Source organism: Poecilia latipinna, unplaced genomic scaffold (genome assembly GCF_001443285.1).
Source record: "Poecilia latipinna isolate Pla-1442-1.1 unplaced genomic scaffold, P_latipinna-1.0 Scaffold1820, whole genome shotgun sequence".
In the NCBI taxonomy this organism is placed as follows: Eukaryota; Metazoa; Chordata; class Actinopteri; order Cyprinodontiformes; family Poeciliidae; genus Poecilia; species Poecilia latipinna.
The window spans coordinates 18,800-34,554 of record NW_015114436.1 but is presented as its reverse complement, the minus strand read 5'-3'; the positions used below and the strand labels follow the sequence as shown (position 1 = coordinate 34,554).

Genomic DNA, 15,755 nt, shown 5'->3' with positions numbered 1-15,755 from the left:
TGTAAATGTTCAGTGGTTCCAAGATGCTTCCCTGAGGGACTCCCAAAAGTCCAGAGAACAAACTACTTTAAATGGTCTATAGGGTGGAGTCTTCCAGGAACATTTCTGCTGTAATGAGGTTTGTTACGGATCTGCTGCATATTTGCTGTTTGTTTTATACTGTTTAAATGTATTAGAGACACGGAACAAGGTAAACACAAAATATACAGTTTCTGTAAATAAAAGGGAATTTTACTGAGTTTTATTATAAATAAAAGTAATTGTTAAACCAGGAATGGTTGTTGTGTCGAATTTAAAAAACTTTTTGGATTCCTTTAAAGATCCGTACCAGACCGGATTTCTTTGGATCTGACTGGAAAGGAGAGAGGAGACTAACTAAAAACACATCTGTGCCAGATGTCCTGCTAAAGTCCAGATGGAAATCAATATCTGATGATAATTGTTCAAGAATGATTTCAGCTTGCATGTTCTCTCTGCACAGGGATGGTTATGGTCCAGATATTCTGGTTTCCTCTTTACACTGTAAAACATCCAGGTTGGGTTAACCACTGGTTTAATGTTGACCCTCAAGCAAAATTCAGTGTCTCCGATTCCATCTGAGATGTAAACAAAATCTGACCATCTTTTAAAAAAACTACTTAATTTTAATAATAAATACAAACATTGAACATGACAATGATGAATGTAAAGTCTCCTCCACATATCAAACCATAGAAAATCAAAATCTGAGTGTTTTATTGAAGAAATTGAACGTTCTAAATTAATTTATAGAAGAATCAGGGTTTTCCCGCCAGTTCTTCGTGCTGTAGTTCTTTTCAACCACCAGATGGCAGCAAAGACCACAGCGGTAGAAAACAAGCGTCGCCATAGAGACGCTTTGTTGATTCCGAGCTTGAACTCAACTGAACACGGAAGAACTGCTCCAGGATTAGTTCACTGTTCTGTCAGAGGACGTATTTCATAACTTTTGACTCTGTGAACCGGTTTTGATTCATTCGACCCACTTCTGTGAACCGACAGGTACTGATTCGACTCAGTTCTGGTCAGATCAGTTAAAACCTGATCCATGATTTTTAGCTTGCACAGGCGTACTGACATCCTGTTAAGTTGGGAATTTGACCGAAGTGCGTCTCTCTTCTCTTGAGTGCGTTTTTCAAGGTAAGTTTTCATTTTCCAATCCTTTTCGTATTGATTCACTTCTTTCACGTCTGTAAATATTAAGTTAGAAAATTGTTATAACAAAATAAAAGGCTTGAAAACATCATTTCAAGTGATAATTTTTTCGAGTCACTAAACTAATAGATATCCTAATTCATTGGATATGGTTGTATGTAACAAATGAACAAGCAATTACAGTATATGTGAGCTGTGATATAATACATGCTGTTTATTGTTACTATATTTCCATTTATACTGTTTTGCATTATGACTTCTTGATGTAAACTGGAATAAGTGTTGATTTAATAACAGGTAATTGATTGATTGATCTTATCATTTATGAACTTCACTGTAATAGATAAAATAATAAACAGACTAATGTAATTTTTTATTTAATTTTTAATTCCTGTTACATTTACAGGTAATAGTTAGGCAGCTTTAAAGCATCATAAATAGTAAATGTGGTCATCCATCCGCTGAACTTTCTTGTGTTGTCCAGGTGTAGTGATGTCACAGCGGGACATCATCGATTTTTCTGCGCTGGAGAAGGAGCTCAAGGCAGCGGTGGAGTCTGAGAGAAAATACCAGCAGGAAAACCAAGCGAAGCTGAGGGCCGTGAGCCAGGGAGTGGATTACGATCAGTTCAGGTGGATCGCCAGGAAGTTTAAGGCCTGGTAGAGAAGATCCAGGAGGGTCTGGGGTGGGATATCAGCGGGAATATGAAGAGTTCTTAATTTCTTAAAGATTCATGGGTCAGTTTACTCTCCTGCAAGCTTGATGGATGCCTGTAAGAATTCCTGGAATCACTTCCTAAATCGTATCCAAGAGTTTTCTACAGAGTTCAGTGAGCTTCAAGAGTCTTTAAAACATCCCAGTGTTCCATAATATAACATGATATTTATTTAAATGAAGGGATCTATCTAAAATACTCCAGGAGGTAAGAAAAACATTTACATTTCTATTGAGGGCTCCTTGGAATGCTTTATGAGAATATATGAGAAAGTTCCATGTTGTCCTGGAATTTTTACAGTCATAAACAGGATAATTGTCCAAATATTTATTGGATGAGTTCCAGGTAGCTCCTCCTGGATCTTCCCAGCTGTAATAATCTATACATTTTTGACATTTCCAGGTTAATGATGTGTGTTTCTTTCCCTCAGAGGTCTGGTACTGACCTCTCACCTGAAGCCTCTGGACAAGAAGGACAGAGACGGAGGTCCACGGAAACAACCATGGAACCCTGTAGCTCCGGGAAACACGTGATGGACCATCACTCCAGGCAGGATGGTCCAATCTCCATCCAGTACAAACTCTGTGGTGTGATCCTGCTGTTTGTTCTTCTAGGTTTATGAAAAGTTTAGCTTCAGGTGTTTTATTTTAAAACATTGATTTGATTTTTATTTGTTTATTAAACACCAAGAACTCCAGATATAAGCTAACAGTTTCTCCTTGAATGTTTCTAATAAACTTCTCATTTTAAAATCTCTGCAGTTTTCCAGGCGTTTTTTATTTTTTATTTTTCAGAGGTTCTTCTGAATATTTCTTCAACCAGGCAGAGTAAGCCAGTAGGGGGCACTGCAGCAGTCACTTCCTGTGTTTGGTATAACTTGGTGATTAAAGTAACTTTAGTTTAACTCTAAGGCTCTCAGAACAGCTGAGAAAGTCGGGTGTCAGGAATCTCTGAGGGCAATTGGGTAACTGAAGTGATTCTGGTGTTGCTTAGGATGTAAGAGAAGCTAAGTGGGTTAAGATGCCTCAGAGAGGCCTTTGGGTATCTCTCAGGGGTTCAGGTATCTGAAGGAGACTCAGGGTATCTCTTTGAGGAGTTCAGGTGTCTCCAAGGTGGGTCTCTCAGACAGGTATCTCTGAAGGGGTTTTGGTGTCTTTAAGGAGGATTCAGGGGTGTTGGGTATCTCTCCAGTTTGTTCAGGTAATTCAGAGAAAGTTTCAGGTAATTTGGGAGAGGGTGTTTCTCAAAAGGGTTTGTGTTTCAGGTATTTTTTAGGGAAGTTCGGGTTTCTTTTAGAGCGATTCAGTCTAACGGGACGGTTATACCTCCTTCATTTGACTAGGAGCATCTTTTAGGAAAGTGTAGGATATTTAAAGGGGTTCATGTATCGCAAAACTAGACTTTAAATATCTCTGAGGGTGATTAGAGGAAGTGAATGGAAAGAAAATCTCCCTGATGCTTCTGATGACTCAATTTGTTTCTTTGAGTTGATGAGGAACAGGAAGTGGTTTAAACTGAGCAGGTTAACATCAAGCGCTAAAACACAGGGAGGAGCACTCACTCTGACCGATTTCTGCAAGCTCATACTTGGTGCTTTGGGTTTTTGTGGTTGCTGTGAGGAGTGAGTGGTCTGTCTAACAGAGAGGATCTCTGGCTGCAGCAGTAGAGGAAACTTGGAGCTGCAAAGTGAAGTTTGTCAGAAACAGGAGGTTCTTCATCACTTCATCACTCTGTTTCTCTCTGGCTTCTGGTGAGTCTCTGATCAATTACAGCTTCATAAATAACTGTTGGAATGTAATATAGAAGATCTGGCAAAGAGCCACAACCCCCTTCTGGTTCTGTTGGACTCTGTAAAGATAATTGTATGTTAAGTGACGGCAGATGAGATTATTTCTGACAAATTTAACGTATTCTATTGGAAAGTTACTTGTATTTGTGTAAGAAGCCTACAGAACCCGGTTTTAAGCTCTTGAAGAGCTAAAGTAAGTCTTAAAATGAAGTAAATGAGGTGGCAGAGTGTTGCTGCATATAGACACTCAGATAGTCCTCAGATAGACTTCTGGGTGAAGTAGTTCCTGAATGTGGTCATATCAGCAGCTAGTGTTCCTCAAACAGAAACAGCCCTAACCCACACTGGTAACAGAGGCTGTCTAACAATCTGCTGGTCCTGCTGGTTCTCACCACTCTGAGGCTCCAAACCCAGCTGATGGTTCAGAACAAAGTCCAGTTTTCCAGCAACCACTGAGCTGTGGTTCTGAGTGGGTTCAGTCTGTCTCTGTCTTCCTGCAGATCAAACCAGTTGATTTCTGTGGACTATCGATTCTGGGATCATGAAGGACCAAAACTATAAGGACGAGGTGACGAAGATTCTGGAGGAAGCTCCAAGTGCCAGGAAAGCTCTGCAGGAAAACTATCAAAACCTGCTCAATGTGGCTGATTACTGCTACAACACCTACACCCAGGTTGGTACCGGTACTGCCACCATTAAAGCTCCAGAACATCTAAATACCGCCTGCTGAAACCAACTGATCATAACCTCTCTGGTCATTTGTACAGCTGTTCTTTGGTTAGAAATTGTGTTAGAGACTCTGAGGACTATGAATATGTGCTTTTAGAGCAGATTTTCCTGAGCTTTCAAACATTGCAAATTGCATGTGTGATAATTTTGCTTAATGGCCATAATTCCAAAACATTTTAGAACCAAACTGAGGAATCATTTAAAATAATGCATGTTACCTTTAGATCCCAGTTCTTGATCTCGTATAAACTTTTATTTTTATTAATTTTTTTCTCTATTTTATATTACAATCACATTCTGTTAAAAAATTAGCATATTTTTATTATCACTGTATTATTTATAGAATTGTTTCAGTTTGTGTAGGTAATTATAGCAGCAATATCTTTCATGATAAGTGTCTCAAATGATTATGCCCAGAGTTCAGTTTATTATTGGATTTTTCTTTGGTTGTATGATTTTTGTGTTCTAAGCTAGGCTAACTTATCTCTTAGTTTTGAGCATTGACAAACAAAAGCTAACACTTTTATTTTTAGTCTTTGTGTCAAGCTAGGCTAACTGTTTTCTTTGCTTCCAGTCTTTGTGTTAATGTAGGCTAATTGTTTTTTAGTTTCCAGTCTTTGTGTTAAGCTGGTTTATTATTTTCCCTTTCCTTTCAGTCTTTGAACAAAGCTAAGCTCACTGTTTGATTTTTGTCATTGTTCTAAGTTGAGCTAACTGTTGTTTTTAGTTTTTGGGCTGAGCTAGACTAATATTTCTCTGGTGTTTCTAACAGTCAGGTGAAAACAGCAAGAAGGCATTGGAGGAAACTAAAAACTTTACCACCCAATCATTAGCCAGTGTTGCGTATCAGATCAGCACTCTGGCTAACAGTGTCCTAAGTCTGCTAGACGCTCAGACCAATCAGCTTCGCCAGATGGAGTCTTCCATAAATCTGATTGGTCAGGTGAGTATAAACCTCTCAATTAAAACACATTATATTTTTAATAGTCTGAGGGTGTTCATGGAATATTTTATCATGTTATTATTTTTGTTTAGTTTATAAAAGGTGTAGACTGGTAAATTAAACATATTTAGAGATATTCTTACAAATTACACATTTTGAAAATGTATTATACATTTACAGAAGAGATTATATATTTTTGAGAAATATTCTCACTAAGTGCATCAGTAGAAGGATTCTGTTCCTCCAGTTGGACTGATATGAGGTTGGAATGAGGTTCAGGGTCCTCCCAGTCATGAGGCTGTTTACAGGGACAGCCTGAGCAACCAGGGTCTGAATGGATGGATGGATGAATGGAGCCTCTGTTTGCTGCTTCCTTATTGTTTTCTGATCTGCTCAAAGCTCTGCTGTGATTTAAGGAGCTGTCCAGAAGCATCCATGATCTAGACCAAGATCACTCTGTGAATGATGGTGTTAAACATCAGGGGGTGCTTTGGAAAGAAGATCAGTGAATGGGGAAAAAAACCCTCTGAAGATGTTTTCTTCTCAGATGTTCACATAAATCTGATCATTTTCTTTTTGTTGTCCTGAGATTTTGGTCTACAACACCCAGCTGGATAATTCTGATGAATGTTTATCTTAAACTGAAAGTTAGTCTTTTGTTCAGACTCTTAGCAAAATATCTTCCTGACTGGTTACAACATCTTCACTCTTCTCTAACTTCTTTTTTATGACCTTTTTTTATGACCTTTTTAAAGAAAAATCTGAAAAATGTATTGCCCTTCTGTCATTAGTTCATGTTAGAAACCATCATTATGCATAACCTTTGCCATAAGCTGAGGCCTAACCCTGAGGTTAGGTCACAAGGTTGCCCAACAGATAAGTTTCAAGGTAGCTACCCTGGTTAGCTTACTCTAGTCTTTGTATCAATGTTCCTGTGATCTAATTCAGAGAATGGTTGTTAGTGTGAACCTCCCACCCTTACCATGAGACAAATTTGACATCTGACACCTAACATGGGACGAAGCCCTGGATCTAGCCACTTCCTGGATCACTGGAGTGCTTCCCGTTGGGTTAGTGGTGACTCTTTGCCTCAGTTGGAAGAGAACCTGGGGAGATCTGGATTCACTAATTCATCCAGTATTGAGAAATGGATCATGACAAAAGAACTAATACAAGCACATGGGTTGACCTGGGATGAGCTTCTGCTTTAGGGTAACTGGGTTGTGCCTCATAAGGGGTTGAGATCCATCAGTTGGGGGTCCTTGGAGTACAACTCCTCTGCATTAACATGAGTCACTTAAGGTGACTCATTTTGTGAAATGAGTTTCCCTTCTGACCTGGGAAAACCTTGGCAAGTCTGGGTTCCCTTCCAGGACCGCTAACCTCCAGGATCCTCCATGATCTTGACTGGGATGGACAAATGGGTTGTCATTAATTGTCTGACAATGTACCAGCTGATCGAAGGGAAGGTGTCTTTTGCTGTGACCTCTTTTGTTGTGACTGCTTCCTTAAAATGAAGATGAGACTAAACTTCCTTATGAAGTTTGATCACTTCAGCTTTTCAAAGTCGTGTCTGCGTTTAGTCAAACTTTGAAGGGAAAGTTCAATAGTACCAGAAGAAACTCCTCTCCAGAGTTAAGACTGACCCTCTCTAGTCATGGTTGTAGTTCAAAATATTTAGACAGTCTCTAATTGCTTTTCCACAGACCATTGAAATGCATAAAGAGAAAGTTGCACGGAGGGAAATAGGTGCCTTCACGGCAGTCAGACGAGTTCCTCGCAACCATAAGATCATCCCTCCAACTGGCACACAGCCCCGCCCATCGTACAGCCGTCGACCAATCAACTACCAGCAGCTGGACGAAATCGGCCACGGCATGAAGGTAGCACTCACCTTCACAGTTTAATATTTTTGTTTGATCTTTGGCAGCTCTTCTAGAGGAGGTTAGCCTAAATCTTATTGTCTCGGATAATTTACTACAGGGCAAGAGGGTTAGTCCAGTTTAGGCTGGTTGATGGGAATCAGCATTCTGGTTATTAAAAGATACACAAAGCAACATTTACACCCAAAAAGAAGTAGCTGAAAGCAGAAGTGAAGCATCGTTAGCTGCAAACGGCAAGCTAACAGGAAGTCTCTTCTGCACAGAACCACAGAAGCAGAATTAATGCTGCAAAAAAGTTCCCTTTTCAGACTTCAAATGAGACATCTCTGTACAGATTTATCTGTTTCCGTTTGAAAATTAACAAACATTGTCAAAACTACGCAGCAGCAAAACTGATACAGCTTAAACATCTCAGTAAAGATCCACTTGTCAGTTTTCTTCCAGTGGACCTGAGTAAAAACAGTTTTCACAAAAAAAAAAAAGCCAAGAAAAATTCATATCAGGTGAACAATATTTTCTCAAGGATATTCTCTGAAAGACCTGACCCAGGAACTTTGGTGGCTTTTCTTTCCATTTCAGTTCAGTTCCAAAAAGTTGAAACGAACCATTGACACTGCACCATTTTTCTGTTACTATTTCTGAGCTATTTACCTTAACCTTAAAACTTTGCTGTGCCTAGTTCTAAGCCTCCCTCATCCTTTAAAGCTGCCAGAATTTTAAAAATAAAAGCAAACTGAGAAACAAGGATTCTCAATTTTAATCAAAGAAGAAAGAAACCAGCAAAAGAAGACATTACAAAATATTTTAAAACTCAAATTTTACTTTATTTTAAATATTCTTCAATTTTTCTTATAATGCAGTTTAACAGTTAAGATCAAAACTGAAATCTAAGCTTCTATATTTGATTCTGGGAGTGACACTGCAAAAACACAACAAATTATCAATTCTTTTTCTCTTCCTTTTAGTGCAAACATTTTATTACACTTGAAATAAGACAAAACTAGTAACTTTTCAGAAAGATATTGTGGCTTTTTAAAGGCAATAATTCCTTAATATTGATGAAATAATACTAGTTCAGCTGACCAATTATAATGAGTTTTAAAGATTGATCAATTTTCTCTGCAGTTCACAGCAAAAAAAGACAAAGCTCTTAACTAAAATGCCCATCGCACGCGTGCGCGCGCGCGCGCACGCACGCACACACACACACACACACACAGACACACACACACACATGCACGGTTGTGTATCTTCATGAGGACTCAAAAAAAAAAAACCCTGCTTTGTGAGGACACCAACGTAGACTCTAACTAACTCTGATTAATTTAGCAGAAAAACACACTCAGACAGCCCTGTTAGCACCAACATCCACCTCTACACAGTGTCTGTCCCTGTGATGTCCCCGGGGCTTTGGGCCTGAATGTCCCGCTGGACCTCACAGAAACAGGCAGACACACACACACATATACACACACCCTGAGCTGAGGCTCTTTGTTGGCCGTGGGAAAATGTTTGGAGAGACTAATTAGAGCTGCTGAAAGCTGAGGGCTCCATTCATGTTCACCCTGCTCTGTGTTTGCCCCCTCGTCCCTGCAGGTCTCTGGGAAACAGCCGGAGAAAACGGGAACGATCCGGAAACATGGAGCCTCCGTCAGGTCTGCTTCTCCTCCTTTGCTGAGCTTCTGTACTCAGCAGTTTCTTGTTTTCGCAGCAGAGACTCACACAGGAAGTCTGACTGCGGTTTCATGTGCGTCTGTTTCAGGTCCAACAAAGGTCCTGAGCCAGTTCAGTGCCCAGTGGCGCCCCTTGCTGGAGGGTAAGAGCTAAGTTCATGTCTCAGTCTGATGAGGTGTGCATAGCTGAGAAAATTGTTTCACTGAATTTTTCATTTCAATACAAATAAAACTCCTTTGGAATGTAAAATAAAATAAATATTTAGATCATCCTGACTTTCCCAAAAAAAAATCTTATCTTTTGTTGATAATGCTGATTTTTCTTCAAATATAAAGATGATTGCAGGCAAGCTTTTTTTATTTGTTTCTAATAATTTAATTTTATTGTATAACTTTCTCACAGAAATTGCAGTCATATAATATAAAATAAAATGGCATACAAATATTTTAATAAAAACATGCTTCCTGAGTATCATAACCATTTTATCTGTCTTTACGTCTAAGACCAAAATTTAATTTCAACAAAATTTGTTTTCCCCCCATATTTTTAAGATCTATATAGTAGACATCTACAATTTAGGATGAAAAAAATCAATAAAAACAAACATGTTTTATTGAGTTATAAGAGTAAAATTGCCCTTAATATAAAGAAAGAAGTATGGACCAATCAGTGATCCTTGAGGTATTCCACAAGTTACATTTCATCGCCTTCCTGGCCCAAGTACACTTTTTTCCCAAACAATTTTTTTTATTTTTTTATTTTTTGCCAAAACAGAGATGGTGATTTTATTGACAAAATCATGTTAGACTAAATAAATAAATAAAAATTACTTATGCAGTTACTTTAGGAAGGTAATGATTCCTAAGTACAGTCTTCCCTGATGTCAGTTTCCTTCTGGTAGCTATTAAACAATCAATCAATCAGCCAATTTTCATCTGACTATTTATTTAATCAACATTATTCTCCCTCTCAGGTCCAGCTTTGGGAAACCTGTAGCTCCGCCCACCATCCCCACCATTGGCCAGGCTCCACCTGACTGTGACATCCTCACCAGTTTGCTGGATGAAGCTCCTCTTCCTCCTCCTCTCCCTGACGAGGCGTTGCCTCAGAGTGGGGATGCCATCTCCGGTCTGCCCCCTCCTCCTCCGCCTCCTGATTCCTCAGGACTGATGGTGGCTCCAACGGCTCCTCCTCCTCCGCCTCCTCCTCCTGGCTCCTCAGGGGTTGTGATCAATCAAAGCGCTCCACCTCCTCCTCCACCTCCTCCTCCTCCGCCTTCTTCTTCTGGGGTTGTGATCAATCACAGCGCTCCTGCTCCTCCTCCAATCGCACCGCTCACCCTAGAAACAGGTGATGAAATCAGAGTGTGTTCCCATGGCAAACTGAATTATCAAAGCTAAAATTTAAATATAAAAACAAGCCATATTACATCAAATAAACACAATAAGAATCTCTTGTATTTTATTTTTTATCAGACACCATTTTTTTTTTTTTTTTTTTTTCTTCTGGCCATTTCTCCATTCCTGTTATAAGTTTTAGTCAAAATAATGTTTCCACAATGTTGGTCTTTTTTTATTATTTCACATTTTAAAATTAAATATTTAATTAGCTAGCTAAATATTTGAATTACAATGCAAATAGTTATCTCACAACTAAATCTTTTGTTTAGAAACCAAATATTTTACACTGAGCTAAATATTTAGTTAGCAAGCTAAACATTAAATCTCAAACTAAATAATTATCTCCAGACATAAAGATTTTCTTTTTTTTCTCTTCTCTTACAGTAGTTAGAGGCCTTTATATGTTTCAGTGTGAGGCCTAATGTCTTTGTGTTTCTGACAAAAGAGTGGTGCTGTGGGCTCTCTATCAGTTACCATAGCAACCAGTGGCTCACTCTAACAATTCAACACTTACTACTTACTACTACTATCGCTGATTTTACTTTAATTCACATTTATGTTTTATGTATTCTGTACTTTGACGCCCCCTGCAGGTTTAAAATATTGTTTTATTCAAATTAATTAAATCTCAAAATAATCAGGGTTTTGCATTGTACTCATGCCAATTCCATTATTACAAGATATGAATGCAAATATTACTCTCAAGTAATTATGAAAAATAAATTATTCTAATCCTGATTTTATTAGGATTAAAAATCAGGATTAGATTTTTAATCTAATCCTAACTAAATCATGTTTTTATGAAATAACTGAGCATCTTCATTTTACCTGAGCTGATTTTTGTCTAAAACAAAAAGAAGTCCTGGTCAGTGCGTGACATCACAATGACATCATCTCTATTGTCTTTCCTCAGTGGTGGAGGAGAACAGCCTGCCGCCTCCTTCCCCTCCACCACCCTCTGATAATAACGGCTTCCCACCATTACCCAATGATGGCTCAGATTTTCTGGCTCCGCCCCCACCACCTCCCCCTCCCCAGGAAGGAGACGGTAATGCCTTTTTTTAGTTGTATCAATTTTAAAAAAAAAAGTGCCCTTTATTAACAGTAATCAGACAGGAAGTGGGGGGAAGACATTCAGCAAAGGCCCCAAAGTGGGGAATCAAACCCCCGACTCATCATTCCTCAGTTGTTTCACTTCCTGCTTCTTCTCTGCTGCTTGTTTGCAGTTTTACTTCTTCTGTGGTGTTTTTCAGTGACCCTCACATCTCGGAGGAGTCGCCGCCGCCGCTCGCCTCCAACCACTCGCTCTGTCTCTCTGAGGGTCCGCTCAGGCCCCGCCTCTCGCTGCCGCTACACTCGCTCTCTCTTCTTGCCTGCAGTCCAGTCATGTAAGCTGCTGCAGCTGCTGTCGTCCAATGAGAACTCAGGAGAGGCTGACGATGGATCAATGATCAGTTTTATAGTTATAGTTCTCAACGGTGTTGAGTTATATTCCTGGAGTGACTGAAGTTGGAGAACATTTTAGGAAAACTTGCTGTGGCCCATCATGTGATCCATGTTCACCTTTTGGATGAGTAAGGAACCGTTACCATGGATGTTCAGATGTTTATGAATGGTCCAGGTACTGATTAAAACTTTAGATGTTGGTGAACAGTTCAGTTAGGTCAATTATCAATGAAGAGTTTAGAACAGCGTTCCCAAACTTTTTCTCCTGGGCCCCCCCAGTGGTTTCCAAACATTTTCTGGGCCCCCCCTATGGATTACAAATAGCTGTCTGGTTGAACGACGGGTGTGTGTGGGGGTGCGGGGGAAGAGGATTCTTAGAGAATGATGATGTTCATTCTTTATATTCAGAATGATGTTCAGATGTTGGTGAACAGTTCAGAATATCCATATGAACAGTTCTTGTCGGTTTCACGCCACATGTTGGCTCCTGGTTCTCTAAACTGACTCGGCTTCTCTCTGTCTGTCAGTCAGGATTCCCCCTCCTCCCCCCTACCCTCCACCTCATGCCCCCCCAGAGCCCACTGCCTCTTCATCCTCCTCTTCCTCTTCCCCCTTCCCCCTGCTCTCTCGCCCTTCCTCTGCCTTCCCTCGGCTCTGCTTACCTGCTCGTCTCGAACATCTGGGTAAGGAACTAGTAGTGGTACTGCTGTAGATGTAGCACAGCTAACTATAGAAGAGCATTGTGTAGCAGTGCTACTCATCTCTAAGTGTATAGTACAGATGTAGTGCACACAGATACGTAGCACAGCGCTGCTCTGTTGATGGTTCCTGTACTCTCATAGATCTTCAGATCTTAGCCCCACCCCCTCCTCTTCCATTGGATGATATTGGAGGTTTCGATGACATCATGCCGCCCCTTCCTCCTCCAGTGGACTATGACATCAATGCTCCCCCAGACTACCTGGAGAAAGGTACCACCACACGCCCCTCCATACTGCTGCACTATTAGAGTAAGATGCTACTTATGATGGTGCATTTCCTCTTTTTGTCCTAGTGGTGGCGCTGTATACTTACGAGGCCTCCAAGCCTGACGACCTCCCTCTAACTGAGGGGGACATCATCTACGTGATGCGTCGCCATGACGACGGCTGGTGTGAGGGCGTCTGTAATGGCCGGGAAGGCTTCTTCCCGGAGAACTACGTCCAGGCATGTGACTAGATGAAGCCACGCCCCTTTTCTGTTTGCTATGGAGATGCTTATTTTTTTGTTTTACTCATCAAAACAAGTTATAGAGATACATTATTATTCCATCTATAAGTAGGTAATTAATATTTGTCTGAGTGTAAATAACAGAAATAAAGTTTATCTGAAAAGCTCCCAGGTGGTTCTGTCTGTTTTGTCCTCTGACCATCAGAGGGCGCTGTTTCCTCTCTTTTCCGACTGCAAAATAATTACCATCAAAGGAAAAAAAAAAGGTTTTTCAAAACCATGAGAAATTATGGTCCGAGTTCAGGATATATTTATATATATAACATTTAAATAAAATATACATTTCTTAATCATTGACTTTTAATCAAAAAATTTTTTATCATAAAGTTTATTTTATTTATTTATTTTTTTACGATGGAGCATTAGGGCCAGGTTTAGAAAAAAATGTTAATTATGAGAATAAAGTCATGATATTTCCAAAAATAAAGTATTTTAATATTACATATCGCAAGAAAAAAGGTATATGAAAATAAATCCATAATATTATGAGAATAAAGTCATACAAGAGGAAGTCATGATAATACAAGAATAAAGTCATAATTACCAAAATATTTAATAATAACACAAGAATAATGTTGCATTACAAAAATGTTTGGTTTTTGAGTCACAATAATAAACTATTACTGTTATGTAATAGTTACTTACTGTACTTACTATTATGAGAATAAAGTCATAAAAATACAAGAAAAAGGTCCAAATTAAGAAAAATTAACTTATATTACCAAAATGATGTCATCATATTTGTAGAATGAAGTAATAATTTTATAATCGTGCACAAATTAAAATGAGAAATGTTGAGCATATTGGAAGTTACACTTTAGTATCAGTTTTATAGATAGAATATATGTAATGTTTTAACATTTCAGCATCAAATTATTTTTAGGGACTTTCAAATGGTTGTTCAAAGCTTTGCTCTCATAAAAATGTCTTTATTTCTCATAATATTTTTTGACTTTCTTCTGGTATTTTTGTCTTTATTTTGCTAATATTCTGACTTTATTCTTATTTATTCGTAATTTTAAAAAATCTCTTAGTCTGGCCCTAACGTATTTCAATCAAAATACATTAAAAATAATATGTTAAACTGTGATTTTACATGCTTATCTTTCTGATTGACTGCCAGTCAAATTTATGAAGCTAGCACTGAAAAATGGAAAAGTTTCTGTCAAGACTTAAAGAATCCTGCTGCACCAAAACCTGGTCAACTAAAGCCAGAAGACAGGAGGCAACATTTATGCTAAACGAATGTAAAATAGTTGAATAGTGAATAAAAGTAAGAAGAAACATTCTAAAAGTTGATATTTCTGTGCATATTTTGAGGCATTGTCTGTTGGTTTGCATTGGGATTCCCCGCTGAGAAGCTAACGCTGTTAGGAGGTAAAACTGTGACGTTTGATTGGACAACAGGAGGGATTGACATATTTAATGAGGAGGGATGTTCAGTCCCTTTATGCCAGCAGCTGTTTCACTCTGAGTGGTTTTTGTTTTTGATTTTCTAGTTTTCACCACAAAAATCTCAGATTTGCTCCTGAGAGGTGACTCAATCTGTTCCGCTGAATTCTATATAAATTCTGGTGAATTGCATAAACCAATGCTTTTCATTTCATTACCCTCAAGGGAGTTTTACCCTTTTTTTTTTTTTTTTTTTTTTTTGCTTGTTCAGGTTTCCTATGTTGGTTTCCTTCCTGCAGCTGCTGCAGCCTTGGAAAGTGATGATTTCACTTCCTTTAACTGAGCAAAGTGAGTCAGAGTGATCAGAGGGAGCTGGTTTTCATGTCATCATGGATTCTGGCTCGATTCTGGAGTTTTAAGAGGCTCAAACATAGAATTCAGCGAGAACAAACAAGTTCTTCTGCTTTTATCGCAGTAAAAATTGTTTTACATCTGTCTTCTCGTTCTCAGGTTCGTAACCAAATTAAATCCATAAAAAGATTGTTAATCCATCAAATCCCAGATTCAAACATGTTGGTTTCATGGTTCTCTTCAGGTTTCTGTGGCTTCATTCAATCTGTGGAAAAATATGACTTTCTCACGAACTAGAAAACGAAAGGAACCAAACCTAGAAAGTGACATGAAAACTAAAAGCTTGAAACCAGTCAGGCAACCAATCCTTTGTTCTAGAGCGCAGCTAACAGGAGCATTAGCATTTAAAATCAAAGGTCAGGCTGTGAAGGCTGGAGCACTGAGTCAACTGAGTCAGGGGATCTCCAAAACCACAGCCCTGCGGTTGTTTCCATGGTAACCAAGGTGGATGGTCCTGACCGAAGTAAGCAACCCTGAAAACACCAACACATGATTTATCAACATCAGAACAGAACCAAGGAACAGGAGGAATGTCCAAATGTTCAGATGTTCGTTAACAGTCCAGAACGTTCACAAACAGTTCAGAATGTGCAGACATTCATGAACTGTTCATGAAGTTCAGAAAATCCAGATGTGGATGAAAGGTTCAGAATGTTAATATGTTAATAAAAAGTTCAGAACGTTCATGTGTTAATGAACATTCTATTTATTTATTAAGTATTTATTTATGCTAATAAATAGTTCACAATGTTCAGACAATTGAACATTCTGTTAATGAACAGTTCAGAATGTTCATTTGTTGATGAACAGTTCAGAATGTTTATTTGTTGATGAACAGTTCAGAATGTTCATTTGTTGATGAACAGTTCAGAATGTTCAGATGTTGATGAACAGTTCAGAATGTTCAGATGTTGATGAACAGTTCAGAATG

At 38.8% G+C, this 15,755-nt stretch overlaps 2 protein-coding genes across 5 annotated transcripts; both read left to right on the top strand.

The window, feature by feature from the left end:
- Positions 1-874: 874 nt before the first annotated feature.
- dnaaf19 (dynein axonemal assembly factor 19) lies at positions 875-2,650 on the top strand. Its single transcript, XM_015014510.1, has 3 exons — positions 875-1,158; positions 1,658-1,805; positions 2,319-2,650. Exons 2-3 carry the CDS (start codon positions 1,666-1,668, stop codon positions 2,419-2,421), a joined length of 243 nt encoding a protein of 80 aa, XP_014869996.1. The 5' UTR covers positions 875-1,158; positions 1,658-1,665; the 3' UTR covers positions 2,422-2,650.
- A 94-nt stretch (positions 2,651-2,744) lies between these two features.
- Positions 2,745-13,129, top strand: abi3a (ABI family, member 3a). Of its 4 annotated transcripts, XM_015014507.1 has the most exons (12): positions 2,745-3,638; positions 4,178-4,350; positions 5,179-5,349; positions 7,056-7,232; positions 8,829-8,887; positions 8,995-9,048; positions 9,880-10,256; positions 11,220-11,354; positions 11,560-11,694; positions 12,280-12,435; positions 12,595-12,723; positions 12,807-13,129. In XM_015014507.1, the coding sequence occupies exons 2-12, from the start codon at positions 4,219-4,221 to the stop codon at positions 12,968-12,970; spliced, it is 1,689 nt and encodes a 562-aa protein (XP_014869993.1). In that variant the 5' UTR covers positions 2,745-3,638; positions 4,178-4,218; the 3' UTR covers positions 12,971-13,129. The 4 variants fall into 4 exon arrangements, 3 of the variants coding, with proteins under 3 accessions (XP_014869993.1, XP_014869994.1, XP_014869995.1); XM_015014508.1 differs by lacking the exon at positions 12,280-12,435 and having other exon boundaries at positions 2,747-3,638; XR_001421714.1 differs by lacking the exons at positions 12,595-12,723; positions 12,807-13,129 and having other exon boundaries at positions 11,560-11,927; positions 12,161-12,329.
- Positions 13,130-15,755: the final 2,626 nt, after the last annotated feature.

Coding starts and splice junctions, on each gene's coding strand:
- dnaaf19 (XM_015014510.1), top strand. CDS start 1,666: ATGTCACAGCGGGACATCATCGATTTTTCTGCGCTGGAGAAGGAGCTC. Junction 1,806..2,318: donor GTGGATTACGATCAGTTCAG/GTGGATCGCCAG, acceptor TCTTTCCCTCAG/AGGTCTGGTACTGACCTCTC.
- abi3a (XM_015014507.1), top strand. CDS start 4,219: ATGAAGGACCAAAACTATAAGGACGAGGTGACGAAGATTCTGGAGGAA. Junction 5,350..7,055: donor CCATAAATCTGATTGGTCAG/GTGAGTATAAAC, acceptor GCTTTTCCACAG/ACCATTGAAATGCATAAAGA. Junction 11,355..11,559: donor CCCTCCCCAGGAAGGAGACG/GTAATGCCTTTT, acceptor GGTGTTTTTCAG/TGACCCTCACATCTCGGAGG.